Source organism: Pavona decussata, unplaced genomic scaffold (genome assembly GCF_977016875.1).
Source record: "Pavona decussata unplaced genomic scaffold, jaPavDecu1.1 SCAFFOLD_21, whole genome shotgun sequence".
Taxonomy (NCBI): domain Eukaryota; kingdom Metazoa; phylum Cnidaria; class Anthozoa; order Scleractinia; family Agariciidae; genus Pavona; species Pavona decussata.
In genome coordinates this window covers 6,006,391-6,026,691 of record NW_028145444.1, presented here as the reverse complement: position 1 = coordinate 6,026,691, position 20,301 = coordinate 6,006,391, and the positions used below count along the sequence as shown (strand labels likewise).

At 39.4% G+C, this 20,301-nt stretch overlaps 2 protein-coding genes across 2 annotated transcripts; one reads left to right on the top strand and one right to left on the bottom strand.

Moving 5' to 3' along the window:
• The first annotated feature begins 771 nt into the window (after positions 1-771).
• On the top strand, positions 772-1,991 carry LOC146486457 (uncharacterized). Its single transcript, XM_085100944.1, has 2 exons — positions 772-1,395; positions 1,579-1,991. Exons 1-2 carry the CDS (start codon positions 954-956, stop codon positions 1,989-1,991), a joined length of 855 nt encoding a protein of 284 aa, XP_084957070.1. The 5' UTR covers positions 772-953.
• Positions 1,992-2,384: 393 nt separating this feature from the next.
• Positions 2,385-4,418, bottom strand: LOC146486456 (uncharacterized). Its single transcript, XM_085100960.1, has 3 exons — positions 4,273-4,418; positions 4,062-4,103; positions 2,385-3,138 (listed from the first exon to the last, which is right to left on the bottom strand). The coding sequence occupies exons 2-3, from the start codon at positions 4,079-4,081 to the stop codon at positions 2,394-2,396; spliced, it is 765 nt and encodes a 254-aa protein (XP_084957086.1). The 5' UTR covers positions 4,082-4,103; positions 4,273-4,418; the 3' UTR covers positions 2,385-2,393.
• Positions 4,419-20,301: the final 15,883 nt, after the last annotated feature.

Sequence of the window (20,301 nt, the reverse complement as noted above, 5' to 3'; positions counted from 1 at the left end):
AGAGAGTGCCCTGTCAGGCTCGCTCGTCAGTCTTTCTCCGTTGGAAGCATGTCAGGACAAGCGACTGCACCAAGCTCAAGTTCATCAACAGCCCGTTAACTCCTCAGCTCAGTTCTTGGATGGTTTGTCCTCCGGTGTGCTTAATGTTTTGAGTAAGAATCCTCCACAGCCAGTCGTCCATCCTTCTTGTCATGTTGCCGATGATGTGAATCAGGAGTTCAAGGAACTGTTGCTTTTGCAAGATAAGTTTATAGACTACCCTTCGTTAGATTTTTATAGTCAAAATTTGTTTGATTACGAGCAAGGTGTTGCCCCTGCGATTGTTAAGGGTCGTCTCAAAGCACATTTTCAATTCTGGGTGGACATTGGGGCTCCTTCTTGGGTCTTGGACACCATTTGTTCAGGGTATGTTATCCCTTTTGATTCACTCCCGTCTAGTGTTTGCTTATCTAATAAGAGATCGGCTTTACTTCATTTTGTTTTTGTCTCGTCAGCTATTTCTGATCTGCTTAAATTAGGATTGGTCTCTGAAGTTTATGCACCGCCTACTGTTATTAGCGAGCTTAAGATCCGACGACGGCGGACTTGGTTGAGGAGGCTTGGGGAGAGGTTGCCGTTGCAGCGGCGGGAAAATTAGGCTTAAGTTCACGGGCGCGACGGCGGGCTGTTGTGAGGCCTTGTGAAGCCTTTTTATTTATTTACTTATTTCTATCGAAGTTAAGAAAGTGTAATGGCTACCTTTAGAAAGGCCTCGTGAATTATTACTCGCAAGTTTCGATGATGGAGACATTTCAGAAGATGAATTTTTACTGTTGTTTGATGCTAACAGTTCAAAGAATCCCGATTTTCCCTACCAGAATTATGAGCAATTTGATCTGGATGGACTCGACGAAAGTGAGTGCCTGGCAGAATTTCGTTTTCGAAAAAGGGACATACCTATTCTCGCAGAGGTAATGGGGTTGCCTGACTCTTATACATGTGAACAGGGGACTGTATGCGACGGAATTGAAGGCCTTTGCCTTCTGTTAAGAAGATTAGCGTACCCTTGTAGGTACAGTGATCTTATCCATCGTTTTGGCCGCCCAGTTCCTGAAATTTGTATGATCACCAATCACGTCATGGAAACTGTCTATAGTTTACACCATCACCGTCTGACGGCATGGAACAACACCCTAATGGCCCCCGCTCTACTTCAGACATATGCTGACGCTATACAGAGGAAAGGAAGTGCCCTGCCGAATTGCTTTGGCTTTATAGATGGTACAGTAAGACCCATTTGCCGACCACAAGAAAACCAGGGAATCGTATACAACGGACACAAACGAGTCCACGGATTGAAATACCAGTCTGTTGCATTGCCTTGTGGTATGATAGCCAACCTGTATGGGCCAGTAGGTAATGGAAATTATTTCTTTCAAGTTCTACTCAAGTTATAACCATCTGTCAAACTGTAAAGCCAAACAGAAGGACAGATAGATGGAATAAGTTTTACGTGTGAAAGATATAAAGTAGTATAAAAGATACAATTTTTGGAAATTAAAAAAATAAAATTCGACCAATATGTTCTTTTTCTTCCAGAGGGTCGCAAACATGATGCTGGAATGCTAGCTGACTCTGGCCTTCTGCGAGACCTTGAAAACCATGCCTTTTCACCGACTGGTAACCCCATGGCCTTATATGGTGACCCTGCTTACCCATTAAGAGTTCACCTTGTCGTGCCATATCGTGCTGCAGGTATAACTCCACAGATGGAAGAGTTCAACAAGGCTATGAGTAGTGTCCGCATTTCAGTAGAGTGGCTTTTTGGGGACATTATTAATTATTTTAAATTTGTTGACTTTAAGAAAACTCAAAAGATATCATTGAGTGCAGTGGGAAAGATGTACATTGTATGTGGGATTTTAAGGAATGCCATGACTTCCTTGTATGGCAATTTCACTTCAGATTTCTTTGACGTTGATCCACCAACCCTTCAGGATTATTTTTCTTGACAACTTAAATTAATTGTACCCAAAATCGAATTGAATAATTAATTGATGTAAAAATACACAACTAATAAACAAGATGTAACATTGTGTATCTGCCAATAAACTGTTAAAGTATTGGAATTTATTCTCTAGTGTTTGTACTCAGATCAAGTGATATGTACCAACAACAACAGTTAGTGTAAGGAGGGTTCAAAATCTGTTTACTGAGAGGGTGCAAAGTATAAGAAGAGAGTAGAGGAGGAGGGGGACTTCCCAACAAAATACACAGACAAATTTATAAATTACCACAGCCCCTGACCTCCCCCCTCTACATATAAATAAACCCTCTTTAATCATACAAAAAATCCTCAAAATTTCAACAAAACTCAGGGTAGAACTTTTACAACTACATTCAATATGTTCATGTTACTTAGTTTGTTTTTCTAAAAGCTTCAAAATGATTTTTGACTGCTGCTGTTGCATGGCAACAAACATCTGCTGAAACTGTTGCATTTGATTCTGTTGCTGCTGGACTTGCTGGGCCATCATTTGCATCATATCTTGATGTTGCTTTTGAGCCTCATCGTGCCTTCTACTCTCAACTTCCAGGCGCTGCTTGTGCAAATTCAATTCTTCAGTTTTCCACTTCTGAACCATATCATTTTTCTCACGTAGATATGACACTGTGTCCCCACCGCTCCTCCTTGTGACTTTTGGCTTAGGTTGCACATTCTCCACATCCTTGACTTCATCACTCTCCTTCCTTTTCAGTGTTGAACGCATGCTTTCCATTGCCCTATTCCGCATCTCCACAGCTTTAGCATTATCTGCTTTTTTCTTTTCAATTTCCTTTGTGTTGTCAGCATCAGCTTCCTTTTCCAGTATTTCCTCCAAAGCTTTCTCAACATCACTCATGTTGGTCTCGATACCGCTGGCCTTCTCCTCCTCTTTTAACTTTCTCTTTAATTTTTCAATGAGTAACATGTAACGCTCTCTCACCGAGCGCTTGGTAACTTTAAATCGTGGAAGTTCCAAGGAGTTAAGATTATTGGCAATCTGATCCCAGATTTGTCCTCTTGTAATGCTTCCCTTTTTAGCTTTGAAGGGTTCTAGAGCCAGAATTTCTTGACAAAGAGAGTGGTCGTGATCTTCTGTCCACTCCATGTTAGATCTAAATTTTGAGAAAGTAAGATATGCAGATTTTAAAATACAGTAAAACCTCATTTAAGAACCTGAGGTTGTCCATGTTAGCCTCAGAAGATTCTTACTGGTGTCTATTGTGAAATTAGGCCATGTGATTTCTTGTTTTCCTGAGAAAAAAATGTTTTTCAATTTGTTGCTGGAGGAAAATTGGCACTGTCCATTGTTTATATGAAATAAGCATATTTATCATGTCTTAATGTCTGCAATCTTAACTTGCAAATACAAACCATATTTCAAGTTATTCTATTTCTCTCTATGCTTTTAAACCGATGAAATATCAAAAAAATAAAGCTAAACTATTTTTTAATATTCCTAAAAGAACACAATAATAATTATAATGCCTAGCCAGATCACTCAGTCCAGAAGGCAATTCTGATTATGTAAGTTGTACAATGATTACCTGTTTCAAAATTTAGACTACATTTGGCACACATGGACAGAGATCTAAACGGAAATTTATGATTAGGTTCTTATATGCGTTATTTAAGTGTATATGAAATATTTTTGAGTCTGCTAACTTAATTTTATTTCAACAACTTGGAAATGTCTATAAGTTCAGTTCAGAACTCTCAAGAGCAAATCAGAGCAGTCTTGTTTGTTTATAAAATCGAAAATGGCATAATCCAGATAAACTTATCATGATAAATGTATTTTTAGCAATTAATTTCTAGCAGCAAATGTTTGACATCTAATCAACAATGTTGTTTTTGTCTGAAAAAGCCTTACTGAAAACTCGATTTTGATTAAAATTACTTTCTAAGATAAGGCTTGTTGTTCGACTCGAGAGAAGACGAGTGGAATAATCTAGTGAACCACAATATTATACCGGAAGAACTCTACGATATTTTTTTAAAGAAATAAACCAAGAAATAAGAACACTGTAAAACTTACTGGATTGCTTTCTTTGCCATCGATGACGAAGTCGATCGTGAACTGTTCAGAGAAAGGCAAACGAATGAATGTTAAAATTTTCTTGCACAACTCGTTTGTTTTTGCTCAGAATTTTCACAGACATCCTCTAATAAGAATAAACTGTCAAAATTTCGAACGAATTTCGCTGAAAATAAGTTTAAATTGTGTTACTTTTATAAAGTTTACTCACGTTTTAGACGCAACGGCAAAATGGTCGACTTCACGTCACAGACAAGGCCGCAACGGCGGGAAGCTTCACAACAACGTCAGCCGGAAGTAATTCTGGCAGTAATTTCACTTCCGCTTGCCGTCCCAGACACCCGCCGTCGTCGGATCTTAAGCTCGCTATTTATCCACTTTCTGTGTCTGTTAATTCGGAAGGGAAGCCCAGACTCATCCTTGATCTGCGACATGTTAATAGGCATATTCCCAAGGCTAAATTAAGTATGGAGGACTGGAGAGTTTTTCTTCAGTATGTCGTGCGCGGAGGATATATGTTTAAGTTTGATTTAAAGTCTGGTTACCACCACATTGATATCTGTCATCCCCATCAACAGTTTTTGGGTTTTCAGTGGCCCTTGGGAGGTAACGTTTATCGTTACTTTTGTTTTACTGTTTTACCCTTCGGGCTTTCATCCGCGCCTTATCTTTTCACTAAATTGTTTCGTCCGCTGGTACGTCATTGGAGGGCCTCGGGTATTCACTTAGTGCTTTATTTAGACGACGGGGCTGGTTGCGAGAAGGAGTTTTTGACTGCCAAGCGTTGCGCCGATGCGGTTCGTTCTGACTTAGGCAAAGCGGGTCTGGTGGCTAATCATGAGAAATCTATTTGGGTTCCTGTTCATTGTTTGGAGTGGTTGGGTATTTCTTAAGTTCTTGATGGTGCTTTTTTGTCCATTCCCCAACCTCGTATCGACCGCCTGTTAGCTGCCTTAAGTGCATTTAAGGGTAAATTACCCTACGTCACTCCTCGTCTTGTTGCCTCCATTGTCGGCAAAATTATTTCGCTTTCACCTTGTGTGGGTAACGTGTCTCTTATTATGTCTAGATTTTTGCAGAGTGCAGTTTCGCTTCGCGATGCGTGGGATACCCCCCTTGATTTGAGCCGTTTTCAGCATTATTTACAATGCGTTTACGAAATTGCTTTTTGGCTGGTTAACTGTCCTAAGTTAAATTGTAAGAAGTTATTTGAGTATACTCAGCCCGTTTGTATTATTGGTACTGATGCCAGCGATTTTGCCTGTGGGGGACATGCCCTGTTCGTCGACAAGGAGGAGTTTGATTTGTTTTACAATGCTTTTTCCCCCATGGAATCGTCTCTTGACAGTAATGGAAGGGAGTTACTCGCCATTCTTTACGCGCTTAGGTCATTCAAGCCGCTTATCCAGGGTAAAGTTGTCTAATTGTATACTGACAGTAGAAATGCTTCTATTATAGCTACCAAAGGTAGTACGTCCCTTAGGCTTCAGCGTCAGGCTTTGGATATTTTCCAGTTTTGTGCTGTTAACAATGTTACGATCGATTTCTTATGGGTTCCCAGGACGCTTAACGTATATGCTGACTCCATGAGTAGGGTTATTGATTATGATGATTGGAGTGTTTCTTAAGTCTTTTTTGGGCATCTTTCTGCTCTTTTCGGTCCATTTACAGTTGATAGGTTTGCTACCCCAGTTTCGGCTAAGTGCGCCAGGTTCTATTCTAAATTTTGGTGCCCAGGCACTGAAGGTGTCGATGCTTTCAGTGTTAGTTGGGCGGGTGACAATAATTGGATAGTCCCACCTGTGTATCTTATTAGTCGCGCTATCTTTCATTTAGAGGTTTGCAAGGCCCGTGGTGTTATGATTATCCCTTGCTGGCCTTCTGCAGTTTTTTGGCCAATAGTTTTTCCCATGGGTGGTTTAAGGGCATCCGTTATTCAAGTCCTTGAGTTTCCCGACCCTTCTTTTGTTTTTGCTCCCGCTCGTGAGGGCCACAACACAATTTTTTGCCCACTGAGGTTTAAATCTGCGGTTTTGGCTCTTCGTCTCGATTGGTCTGCTTGTTCTTTTTGATTTAGTTTTTTGCCTGTGAGCTTCATAGCGGTATTTCAGTTTTTTGTACGCTTCATAGCGTCAGTTATATTTCTTTTGGGCGTTTTTCATAGCGTTGCACTTTTGGTTTCTTACGCCTCATGGCGTTATATGTAATTGCCGTAGTTTGCTCCATTGCAAGATATTTTGCACGCTTCATAGCGTCATGTTTATACATTGTTGTCATATTTTGTTTTGTCTGTTTGCTGCGCTTCTTAGCGCCTACTCGTGTGTTATGCTTCATAGCCTTTTGGCTTGTTTATGGACATTCCGCCTTATGGTGGTATTTTTCTTTCCTTGTTGTTTTTGTCACGGGTACTGTTTTCTCGTGATTTCCTGATTATTATTTTGTTTTCTAATTTATGCCGTTTGATTTTTTTCTCCTTTTGTTTTTCTTTACAAGTTTCCATTACTGATGGTGCGGCTGGTATTCAAGCTTTGAAGCCTTTGTCTGTGTTGGTTCCTGTTTTTCTCGCGGCGAGCAGGGCACCATCGACTGTAAAAGGATATCACACGCATTTTCGAAAATGGAAGGCATGGGCTGCCAAGTTTCCTGAAGTGGAATATTTTCCTGCTTCGGATAATCATTTTGCGCTTTATCTCATTAGTTTACTCCAGTCCGGTTATTCGTTTTCTACCATTGTTTCTACTTTTTACAGCATTAATTTTTTCCATAGTTCGTGTGCTGTTCGCAACCCTTGCAATAGTGGTTTTGTTAAAGCTATTTTGGAAGGCTGTAAGCGTCTCGCTGTTAACTCTGTCTCTTCCAAGAAGAGACTTCCTATTTGTCCTGAGCATTTGCATGCTTTCGTTTTGAAGTTTGCGGGTGTAGATGCTAGTTTGCTTGATATCCGCGACGTTTGTATTTGCCTTGTTGCCTTTGCTGGTTTTTTGCGTTTTAATGGGCTTGCTAATATTAAATGGTGTGATGTTGTTTTCAGTGATACTTATTTTTCCCTTTTCATCCCAAGGAGCAAGTCTGATCAATATGGGTCTGGCGCTACTAGAGTAATTGCTAGGACTGGTAATCCTACTTGCCCATTTGGAATGTTGTCTCGTTATGCCAAGCTTAGTGGTGACCGTTTAAATTCTACTCAATTTGTTTTTCGTTCCCTGTACAAACGCAAGGATGGGCGTTATGCCCTTCGAGATGGTTCAAATCTCTCGTATTCTAGGGCTAGGGAGTTATTTATTAATAAGTTTAAAGCTATAGGTTTAGATATGAGGCTTTATGGCCTCCATTCCCTTAGGATTGGGGGTGCGACTGCCGCTGCCAATAATGATTTACCGGATCGTGTTATTAAGAAGCATGGTCGTTGGAAGTCTGAGAATGCTAAGGATATTTACTGTAGGGAAGATATCCACCATCAACTCTTAGTTACTCTGAACATTGGACTCTAGTTTATTGTTGTTGTTTCTTTTTACTTTTTTCCTCCCATTCGCTTTGTCTATCTTGATAATTACTGGCGGCTCCGTCCACTACTGTTGTGTTCATTACTCATTCCACTTACATTAGAAATGATTTCTATTCGGCTGAGCGTAGCGATAGAGAATAGAAATGTATTTCTTTTGGTTGTTAATTTGGTTGTATTGGTTCTATTCCCATTAGGGGTTTTCATGCGCCTTTATAAACCACTCCTTGTGCATATCACACCACTTGACGCCGACCAGTTTTTCTCGAGGCTAATTTTTTCCGTATATAGTTGTTACTAGTTATCATTTACAGTAAAGTTCGAGCCTTGTCTAGACATTTTTTCTATATCCTACTTCGAAAATGTCTCGCTGAGTTGTACTTTTTGTTATTGTACTGTTCAGCATTTATATTTTGTTTTGTAATTGTATATTTTATATGGACTGTGTTTTGTCTTTGCTTGTATCTTGGCACTGTACTATTGTAATAAACGATAATTACTGGCGGCTCCCTCCACTACTGTTGTGTTCATTACTCATTCCACTTACATTAGAAATGATTTCTATTCGGCTGAGCGTAGCGATAGAGAATAGAAACATTCTTTACGTAGCTCTTTTTTCCGGTAACTGCAGAAAACTACTTTTCAGGAACGTCACCACGAGAAGAAACACAACGAGCCTCCACATTGTTTTAATGCTAAGGATACCACTGATCTGCAACGGAAAAAAAAATGACTCAGGGCTGTAATCATGACACGAAAGTCACAGCTGTCTGCTTTTAGTACGATTAACAGCAGGTATAAATATCTGTCAAATTCTGTGTGAAAAAATAACTAGAAATGCTACTACTTGCTTTTCAACATTGACATGCAACGTTTATATTATCATTAGCCTTTTTGAGATATTGGCTGGTTGGTTATTTATACTACATTCACTCTCCGAAAAGCGCTCTTGCCCGTGCTAAATTTTTGGACGTTTTGATGCGGCGCTCTTTCAAGGGCAACGTGTTTTTTTCTCCCAGGGAGGCGCTTATTTAAACTCACTAAATTGGCTTTTAATGATTCTTTCTTGAGCAAAAGCTATTTCACGACATGATGACACACTTCCAGTCCTAATATAGCAAAAACAAAAAAAAGTTAAAAGAGTACCGATCCCTGGGGCTTCCATCAAATATTTTAATCTCTTATTGTCTACAAATACCTTGTCAAAAGTACGGTTGACGATTTTCGAGAGAGATATCATGCGATACTAAATTACTCATCACTTTGGACAATAAGTAAAGGCTTCGTTGTTGTAAAAAAGAAGCTTAAGCACGAGACAGTTTAATTTAAAATAACTACACTTACCAAGAATCTGCTCCTTCCTCAAATTTCAAGCCTTATTTGCTGTTTCTGTTCTCATCACTCCCTTAATGTACTAAAATATTAGCTTCTGAGTTATAAGCGCGGTTTGGAAAAACACTTCAACGCGGGTTTCATTGATGTGGTAAGCCCAAACAGAATTGAAAAACATATCAAAACATGATAGATTGCCTTCCGATTACTAATTCGGATGCTCTACCACTGAGCTTAAGAAGACTAGTAAGGACTAGGCCATTAAACTAGGTTCATGTGTCAAACATCCTGCATACTGACAGGATTGGAATGTCCATGAGTGGTATATGTGAAAGAAATGGGATGTTCTGATTTTAGCCTGGTAAATATTGAAACTTGTTTGATTACCATAAGATTAAGCTGGCGAGAAAAGGGGACCCACAGGCTCGCAATGGTTCCGCCCAAACTGGACCGCAAATGATTCCGCCATGAAAAATAAGAGCGTGCAACGTGGACTTTGGATGGTGGACTGAAGCTCACTAAGGGCTCAGCTACACTATGACAACACTGTTGCAACCAGTTTAGCCGCGCGATGAACATACCTTATGGACGCAAATCTTGCTTTACGGGCACAAGAAAATGTTTTAGAATCAGGTCAAAAACGTTACTGCTTCACGGACGTAAATTTTGCTCCCGAATCATATACTTCACCGGCAGCTGAGCAGAGGCGGAAATGTTTATTCCGAGATAGTAATTAACATGACTCTGTCTATTCCGATGGCTAATTGCAGTTTTCCAAGTTAGCTACCTTAGTAAGCAGCAAAACAGTCATGTCTATGCTTCCCGCTAGTTTAGCTAGGCCTTAAAAAGAGCTGCCCTGAGTCTAAATCTCCAATAATACTCAGATGTAAGCAATCACGAAAACATGGCCAACAGTAAGAAGCCTAAAAATTAATCCCGCCAAGACGCCCATCTGGAGTTCATTTTAAACAAAGATATTCCGCAAGACAAACATCAACTGAAAGTCTTATTCTTTTGTTACATTTTCCATGAATCATCAATAACTGCGTTCAATTTACGCAACGGACAGGCTTAGCATAGAAATTTCAGCACAGGTACACTTGTAGGTAAAAGGAATTCATTTTAAGACTGATTTTACAGTCATCCAAAAGAAATTTAATTAATTAATAAAATACAAAAAAGAGGAATTTTAGACTTTTAGAATTCTTCGTTTCCCGGTCACGGTAGAGGTATGTTTTGTACCATTCTTGATGAATTCGTGTTTAACTGCGAAATAAAAATCTGAAGTCACTGTAAAGCTAGAAAAGCTAACTGATGAGAGAAAATTAATAAATTGCGCAGTTATCAAAAACTTAGTATGCAAGATTCCTTGATTAGACTGGGTCCATGACATTCCTTAACTGTTTTGGAGGTCCACTGTGCGAGAGCACTTTCACATCGAGGATCATTTGCCGTTCATTTACGCCACAATTTACGGCCTGTAAAGACAGCTGAGAGTGTGCAAAATTGAATGTGACTGCTATTTATCTTGCTGAGTACTGCCTCTGAAAGCACATATACGTACAACTATACAGCGTAGAAAAACAAACAATATCTCCACGTTTATCAGCTTTGAGTTAATCACCGAGAAACGAATCCCACAAGACAACAACTTGACAAATCCTCGCCAGGAAAGAACTGGCTTCAGTTCTTTGAAGCTTTCGTGCTATCGAGAAATTTTTTGTAAGGCCGTTCAGTTTCGCAAGCTCCAGTATTTTATTATTATTATCATTATTATTATTATTATTATCATTATTATTATTATTATTATTATTATTATTATTACCATTATTATTATTATTATTATTATTATTAGAAAGTGAATGATGGCGTGACGTTGTAAATTAGTATTTTAGGATCTTTTTAACAACTTTTTTATTTCATCAAAATTTTAGTCTTACTATTGTTAAAAAATTGTGCTTGAAAATAGCTCTGTTGTACTTGGAAATAGTCGCTTTTTTTTTAATCGAAATGAATTTTAAATATTGAATTGTAAATAGGTTTTAATAGCTCTTTTTTTCTACTTTTAACTTGTAAATATCAATTTTGCTTGGAATATTATAATAAAGAAAGATTTTTTATTTTTTTTATTACCATTATTATTATTATTATTATTATTATTATTATTATTATTATTATTATTATTATTTTATTTATTTATTTTTTATTTTTTTTTAACTGTAAGGGATTCTGAAAATTCTGAGTAAGCCAAGTGCGCTGAACAGAAAAGTATCCATGTCTTGTCTGATGCCCTTACAATATGAGCAGGCATAAAGTACATATGGCCCAAGAGCCAATGTTACGGACAAATTGTGAACGGAGCACTGTCTGCCCATTTAATGTGTAACGGGGTTACTTTCTAAGAAACTGTGATGGTCCAGTGCTAGCATGGCGTTACCATTAACGCAGTTAAGAAGCTGAGTGAATGGGGGATCTATTTACTCCTAAAAAAATGGCTAACGAGGTGGTCTATTGAAGGCTAATCGAAAGGCAAGGTCACCATCTTGTAACTTCTATTCCGTTAATTTTTCGGACCTACACGCACATTGCCTTCGTAAAATTACCTATGTGAATCATACAAGATTATCGCAGTAAGAAAATCACTTTTACTTTACTGAGTTTAGATTTCAGTGACAAAACACAAAAATGTATGTTCGTGTTACTTCCAAGCCTGTTTAGATCCAGGGACGTGACTTATGCAGAGTGCCATTCTTTGGGGGCTACAATGTATGTAACCATTTAACCATGGGCTGGTGGGCAGGTGGCTGTTTCTCCGTGTTAACTGTTTCGTTAAAGAAAGCAGGAAAGTCGAATATAGCGGATGGTTAAGATTGATGACTGAACACTTATAACGAACGGAAATGGGACAATTAAGTAAATTGAAACACCACTTTTCAATCAAACTTTGTTTAAAGAGGGTGTCGCCAATTAGAAAACAGTGCTAACGAACCTGTGACTGTCATAATACAAACTAAAATGCAAATATTAAAACTACCCAAAAATACCAGTACACTAGTACAATGTACAATTTTATCTACGCGTTTTTAATCAGCTGCAAAGAAGCTGATAAAAATAACCCGCGACTTGTTATTGAGACTTAAGAACAAAAAATGTGAAATCAACGAGCTAAGCCTCTGCTGCGCTTTCTTTCATCATTTCTTTGCGTTTAGAAAGACAAAAGCCACAAAACTTATTTCGTTTCTATTTGGGCTTCCTCGCAACTGCCGGCATTCTTGCGCTAGTAGTCGCAAAAAGCCGCGAAGTTCTTACTCGCTGTTGGCAGTCAGCTCGTCTTGTTTCACGTTCTCAGCCTTGTCGCGGCTTTAACCGTCGCTCTCAGTCACGTGTTGGCCTCGTTGTTCAGAATGATTTTCCGTTCGTGCAAGCTATCACACCAGTCCTACGATGCAACAAATAGGTCTTATGTTCCTTTCGTTCATTTACTAACGTGAGGCTAGCGACTGTTTTGTTCATCACTATTCCATCTCACAATATCGTATTGAATGTCACCAAACGATTCGTGGATCTTTTAAAAATATCGCTATGCACCATTTCGTTTACAGTAATACCTCTGAGTCTCTCTGTTATTGTCCACTGCTCGCCTGATTATTCGCGAGTAGTGCTGTGATCGTCGGTAAAATTGCACAGAAGTGATATAAACGGAAGCGAACTCAGGACCCTCCTGAAAACCACCGTCAGGTGATTGGAGGCCTCCTCTTAAAATATTGTTGTTGATTTTTTATTATTAAACTAAAGAAAACTTGTTTGAAAATCAACTGCTGCCGCTGCTCTTTTCTTTGGTTGAACAAGGTAGACATATTTTTTAACCCTTTCACTGCCAAATTTCCTGGTCTCTCTGGACAATTATCTCGATGTAGATGACCAAAACGGATTTAGTTCTCCTATATGAAGATCTCCTTTGAAATGTTCGCTGCTCTGCAATAACGAGGACTCAAGTTTTTTTGTGACGTCACCTATTTGAACCGTTGTTGTTTTGCTCGCGAGCACAAACACATTCTAATCGGTAAGTTGTCGGTTTTAAGTGTACTTTCGGGCCATTTTGCACTGCAGAAGCTCCCAGGCTGGCATCATAAAGCTGGAATGGAGAGTAGAGGCAATCCTCTGAAAGAATCCAGAGGTGAGAGATGATTTCATAGCGACTGGGACGCCAAAAGTGTTCGTATCGAGTCATAGTGGCTCACGAGTGAAGTTGTCTCTCTGGCCGTTCTGTGGGTGGATTCTCGGACCTACCCAGGCAATTTGGGGGAGATTTGACTTGCAAAGAAAACGATGTGTGCGATATTTTGCCAGTAGGACCGGGTAACTACTGAATTAAGATGGCGGGACCTCCATTTCGTCGTTGTATCAAAATTACCCAGAATGCAACTCGGATGCAAAGGGGAAATTTCGGGCTTTGAAAAGTGGCTCGAATCAAATGGCTGATGTTCGAGCAGCTGTGCGCGTGAGAGGCAAAATTGGAGATAAATGCTTAGTCATGAGATTAAGGTTTGCTGTCATGAAGGAATTTTGGTTTTAAAATGAGATTTTGAATTAAAAAATTGGAAGCAAAGATGTGTGTTTTTCAGCTTTGTCGATGCCGCAGAAAACGGGCATTTTTGGTTTTGCTTGAAAATAAATGTTGATATGGAACGGCAAACGGAAGATAAACTCAGTTTATTTGCTCTTAACGCCTAAAACACTTACTAATTAACACTATTAGTAGACCATAATAACCAGATTTCTGGATTTGAGAACGTGGCCAATCTTTAAAGTGGTAGCCTCTAAAACGGCGACATTAGTCGCCTTTAGCGGTGAAAGGGTTAAGGAAACACATTGAGAGAGGTAAAAAAAAAAACTCTTTAGCTACACTGTAGAGGCGACATTAGATTACCCGAAAAGTAAGCTCGGTGAGTTATCGAACTTACCTCGTACCGCACTTTTCGTGAACTTGACGTTTTTTAAAATTATAACCGTATTTACCAAAATCCCGTATGTTATCGCAGTGGCTGCCAATGATTTGTGGCAAGCTTTCTGCTTGGCTGTAGGTTACGAATCTCCGACAACTTGGTTTTATTAACCGACCTTAGATGTTCCGTATGGGAAAAAAGACTGACTTTCGTGGCGACAAATCTTGTCTTAAGGTGTATAAGGGCCTCAAGAAGATTAAGCTCTTCTCCCTGAACAAACCTTTCTGTAAAATAAGGAACCTCTTTAAAGCGGCCAAGAGTGTTAAGGCCTAATGCATTACAAAAGCAAAACAGAAGCAAAATCTTATTACCCTGACAAACTTGAATAAAACATCTTTGAATGGTTGGACTCTGCAACGTAAGGCGCACCATGCAAACAGAGATCCCTTCAATCTTTCAAGACAAATTGATTCCCTTCGTCTTGTGATTTATCTGGCAATATCTCAGGGATCTCTATTTGCAGGATGCGTTACACCCAAGTATGATTCACATGGTCAAGGATTAGAATCAACGCCGCAACCGCCATTATCAAGTGGAATAAGGCAAGGGATCACCTAACTTGGGTCGAAATCTGGGTCTGTTTCATAAAGTCCGGCGTTAAACGATAGATTTTTGGCTGAGCACGTATGTCCGAAATAAAAGTTTTATGTAAATGACTCCTGATCTCTGTTGTAATGCAACAAAAAATGATCAAGATCTCGAAAGTTTCTTTCAATATTTCTCGATGTGTCCGGATGTAAATATATATATATGTTTTAGTAAAATTTCACTGTTATCAGTCGTCACCTGACATTACAATATAGTTTGAAGAGAAGACACACAATCCATTTTCTGATCCCGCGTTTGAAGCGTATAAAAAGGAGAAGTTTAAATTCCAGTTGGATACAATACTGCGCAAGATGAGAGAATGGGGATTGTACAGATGTGACGTCAATACAGGATCTCAACTTTCGCGGTTTCTCTATTTCTCAGTTGTTTAGTTGTGGGCACTCAACATTCCCAGGCAAAATGTCCTCGGAATATTTCTTCCACACGAGAAAAACTGAGGAACAGAGAAACCATGAAACTAGCGATCTTGTATTGACGTCACAACCCTACTATCCCCAGTCTCCCGTCTTACACGGTAATGTATTCAATATACTCCATGTCACAATTCCATGGATGCACTGGTATTGTTCAGATAGACACTGCAAGTTGGTATACGGTATGTATATCTTAATTTCATCCACTTTTAAATAACCCAACCACCCTTCATTTTTTTTCACTTGTCTCTATTCACCTTGACTTACCTTCATATCGCTATACTCACCTTCATTCGTCTTCATTTGACTCGATTCACCTTCATCCTCCTTCATTTGCGTTCATCCACCTTCATTTAGGTTCATCCAGTTTCATTTACACTCACCCAGTTTCATTCACGTTCATCTAACTTCATTTACGTTCACCCACCTTCATTTGTCTTCATACAGCTTCATTTACGCCCATCCACCTTCATTTTCTTTCATCCATCTTCATTTACATCCACCCGCCTTCAATTACTTACTTGCAAAATCACAAGTTTAAGTAGCCGATCAAAGAGTGCTAAAAACAGTGTCTACTTGTTTGTTGTGATTACATAATTTAAATCCATAATGTATGCCTGCACACTATGTGTACTGATGTTCAGCACTTGCAAGATTCATTCATTATTAACTGCACGTGTCGTGTACGGCATGGGAGGAAGCATTTTGTTATCCTTATTTGATGTTAAATTTGCTAAGTTGGTGTTCATTGAGGAAATCTACCGATATTTCAGTTTTACAAAGATGAAAGTGACCCGAGGGTTTCAGACGTCATCGTTCCTCCAGCGGTTCGGAAGACGGCAAAAAGGTCTTCTATTTCCCAGAGTTTTGTTATGGAGCCCACGGGAGCAGTGTTCCATTGTCTGAAAACTAAAATGTCCAAGTCATAAGCAAATAGCCTTGACACCACGGAAATGGACAACAAGCAAAGGTTAGTCTACAATCTCTATAGAAACATGCTTTTAGTTCAGACAATTTGCCTGTGCTGACTAGGGCGAAAAAACTCACAAGATTGTTGCCTCCTCTAAGCTATTCCCAACACTGGTGTTTAGAACTGGGGAATGTGTATATTCCGAGCCATCTCAGGAATTATGTTTGGTGAGCTGTTTTCAAAATTAGTGGCTAGAACGGGAGAATGAGGACCTTCTGGAATAGAACTAAAATCTTCTGCGGCACTGAGATTGTTGTTTTGCACTTCTTGATATGAGGCATGGGCAACTGGGCCATCATCAGCAAAGCAACAGCCTGCAATTAAAATAATGTTTTTGTTGCTTTGAAAACTTCACAGAAAGGTAGTCAACCTTTCTTTCAAATACTTAATTATTGAAGTAACCTACTTAAATACTTAATTATTGAGTGAGAGCGTCCAGCGGGGTTATCCAGAATTAAGGTGAATTAAACTTTACAAATAAGTACAAAACTCTAGGGCCCAAAAAAAAGCAACCCCCCCCCCCCCATCCAAAAACCCTGGATAACACCCTGGAGTACCACTTCCCCTCTCACCCTCTGAGGAAGACAGAACCCGTGTTATATGTCTATAGATATAAATGTGAGCACACCAGCCTGTAACAGATCACACTAATCGCACCCCCACCCCGCAACCCCACCACCACTCCCGCAATACATTACATCCGCGAAACGTAGATCTGGCTCAATTTAAATTGAGATATTCTCTTACACCTACTACTCAACGTAAATCGTACTTACCAGTTCCGTTTTCCGTAGTTTTCAACGTCAGATTTTCCCTGGAACTATATAAATACAACACATGCTTTTCTCGCACGTGCTTTGCAAATGAGTTCGCCTTTTTGAAAGCGTCTATCGCACTCTCCAATTCCACAGTATGCGAAAAAATCGCTGTCATCGTTGTGGCTCGTGTTAATATGACAAAAGAGGGAGGAAGACAGCACAGAAGGCGCAAAAAGCGCAATGCCAATTTACCATTCTAAAATTTTACTGATTGTTTGCTGATTTTGAAAACTACCTCCAGAGTTTATCGCGCTGAAGCGAGTTAGCGCGGTAAAACAATTAAGTTTAGTACAGCTTCGCTCATTGGCTGACGCGAAATAGATCACGCTCTTTCATTGGATAAAGGATGGGCTGCTCATTTTGCAAGCATGGCGGAAGATGAGGAGGTTTCGTCAATACCTTCTCCACAACAGTCTCCACAACCAGAAGACCTCCAGCTATTTACAGTACAAGAATTGTCTTCTTTTTTGCTAAAGAAATGCTTTCCATTAGATCAATGTCAAGTTCTCGAAGGTAAGCTTTTGAGCCGCCCATTTAACGGTAGATTCTATGCTTTCTTGACAAGCGAGTTTCCAGCCAAAATTTAGCACCGACGAAAATGAGCTTCGTTTGCACAAAGAGTGTCTATATTTATCAATACAGAAAGTGTAACTTCTCTTTTATTTATACAGTATTAATTTTTGCTATGCACTGTAGTCTTTTGGGGATGTTTGGCGATTTTATCTCTGGTAAAAAGGGAGGTTTCTTTTACAGTTCACATTCCACAGGCCACGAGAACAAGTCACTATTTTATCGATCGGTAACTAAACAAAACAGTTTCTCCTAGATCTGAAACAACATTTTGGATATTGATTAGGACTAGGAGATACTTACATGCATAGTAGCCATTATTCATCTGTAGTACGGTGACCTGTACTCTGAACTCTGACCTGTGGAATGTGAACTGTAAAAACAACCTACTATTCCGAAGCCTGGGGCGGGTGGGGGTAACTTTGTCTGAAATTAAGCTTTCTTAATCCATTATGCCACAGTCAAAACATGGATTCAAACCAAAATAAATGTCTTATAGATAGTTAATTTGATCTGCTGGGTACTGCAAAAATTCCATCAATACCACTAGAAAGTACGCTTGCAAATTAGTAAAGCCAAGAAAAAGGTGTGGTGTTAATTGATTGCTGTTCACTCGCAAGGGACTGCTGTTTATACATGCTTACGTATGTCAAATTGTTTCCTTTACTTTAGAAAATAAAGTGGACGGAAAAATGTTCCTTTGTTTATCACGATCAGATTTAAAGGATCTGTTTCCTTTCAACTTCTCTACAAGAAAGAAGCAATGGGACTTTCTCGATAATGTGGTGAGTTAAGTCTTGGGTAAAAACCTGTCCCAGAAACAACCAATTCTGACCCGCCCACCAATGGAGCAGATGATATTTAGTGGTGACTTGTCTCACACGGTTGTTGTTAGGCTTCCTCAAGACACGGCTGCATACCCTACACTGTGAGTGTCAACAGCACTTAAGACAAATAAAGAAACACTCATTTGCTGTGTCTTCTTTCCCTTCTAGTCATTTTCTTGACTTTATGCTTTATAATTATTTTTCTGTCTCAATGCTTATTCTACGTATATTTTTTAACACTTGTTCCAGAACTCTGCCTGTTCTCCAAGTCTGTCTTGTCGATTATCCCCTGCATCAAATGCGTCAACATTGAGCCCCCTATCTAGTATAGATAAAGAGTTACCTCTTTCCAGTCGCTGTCTTCTCCTGTAGAGGCACCTTTGAAGAGGACAAAACCAAGAGAATATTCAGAACCTTTTCAAAAGAAAGCCAAACAGCAGCCTCTAGGCCAGGATTTCAAGCTAGGCTTCCTATCTCGACGAAGATTAATGAAAGGTAACATGTGTTCTGGTTTATCTTGGTGACCGTATCAACTCCAAATCCTTTGAGGAAGTCGCTGAACTATTGTATGAGAAAGTGCCTGTATTAAGAGATACAAGAACTCCTTTGTGGCAAGATGGGATAGAATTCCAGCACTGGGTATGTTTTGAATGTCGTTGCTATAAAGGATGAGGGCCACATTTGCTGGCGCCACTGTTCAAATTATTTTATCATCACATATCACCTGTTGCTCAATTTACTGGGTGTGTCTTCAAAATTTTCATCAGTTTTTGTTATTGAATTGATGTAAGGGACGTCTGTCAGGGGGAGTCGAGGGCTGCTTTTGTTGTGTGTGTTTTTTTGTTTGTTTCTTTTTTTTTTTTTTTTTTGCATTCATTTAGTCTGTGAAATTATATTTCTAACTAACACAAGTGAGGGAATTTTCATTTAAGTAGCGGTGCGGCTAAGAGGGAAAGCACGAACGGCCCCAGGAATGTAAAGCATCCGTTTTCTGACCGCTATTAATTGGCTTAAGTAATTAAAATACGATGTTCGGATTGGTCGAAATCCATTTTTGGCCGATTATTTCCCAGAAATCGGTCGATTGCATCCGGAAATGTACCGAATATAGAATCAATGGGTCACGATGGGGTAAGCTGTGACGAAGCTTTCGTCTCGCGTGTCAAATTTCGCAGCGCCACCGCCATCTTGTTTTGAAAAACTTCTCGTTTTTTCCCTCGTTCTAAATCAACGAAAACTGCCTTACATTGTTGTAAATTTGTATATAGCCTTGCATATTTTATTAATTAGTGTAAATATTTGTGATTACAGCCACCGGAGTCACTGTAACTGATGTTTAAGCCGAAGTGTCATTGTCCACGCCACGTGGAGTGGAAGCAGGGCGATGTTCATGTCCCAAGCGAGCAGTTACGGTAGTGTAGTCGCGAGGAAAAGCGATGGATTGAAGAAGAGTTTGGCGTGGATGAGAGAAACAAGAATAGAAAGCGGAAGATCTGTGAGCCCTGTAGATCTTGGCTGGAAATGGAAGTCAAGTATAAAAAACTTGAGGTAGGTCAATCAAATAAATGTGAGTCGAAAAAACCTTTAGGAATTTAGCATGGCATGCGACTTTAGTTAGAAAATTGTGTTCTTCTTTAGATATGAAGGGTTTTTTTAAAAGGACCGAATTTGTTTACATCTGTCAAGAATGGCATGTTTGATCATGAAAATAGTTCCTGAGTTATAGTAGTGCTTTAACTGACATGCCCGTATGCATGAAGTATTGAATGCATGAGATTATTTCTCTGTTAAGGCTGCTTCTCACTAGCACAGCACAAGCATAACAAACATAAGCATGCACGTGAGACCACCAGGGACATAAGCATAAAAATAAGCAGAACAAACTCACTCATTTTCTTCGTGCTTTTTTCACTTGAAACTAGAGCGACATAAGCATAAGCATAAGTGGACACAAGAAAAACAAGTGTGTTTGTTCTTCTTATGCTTATGCTAGGTTCGTTCTTCTGATACGCTTTTGTCACTGGAGTTCTCACTTGCTTACGTTTATGTTATGCTTACGCGCTAGTGAGAAGCCTAAGAACCAGCCTTTTGGGCGTGTAGCATGTTGATCCATGATTATTTAGTATTATTGAAAATGACCCTACAGAAACTAAGCTCCAGCCTAAACAAGTGGGGTTTTTATTTACATGCGTG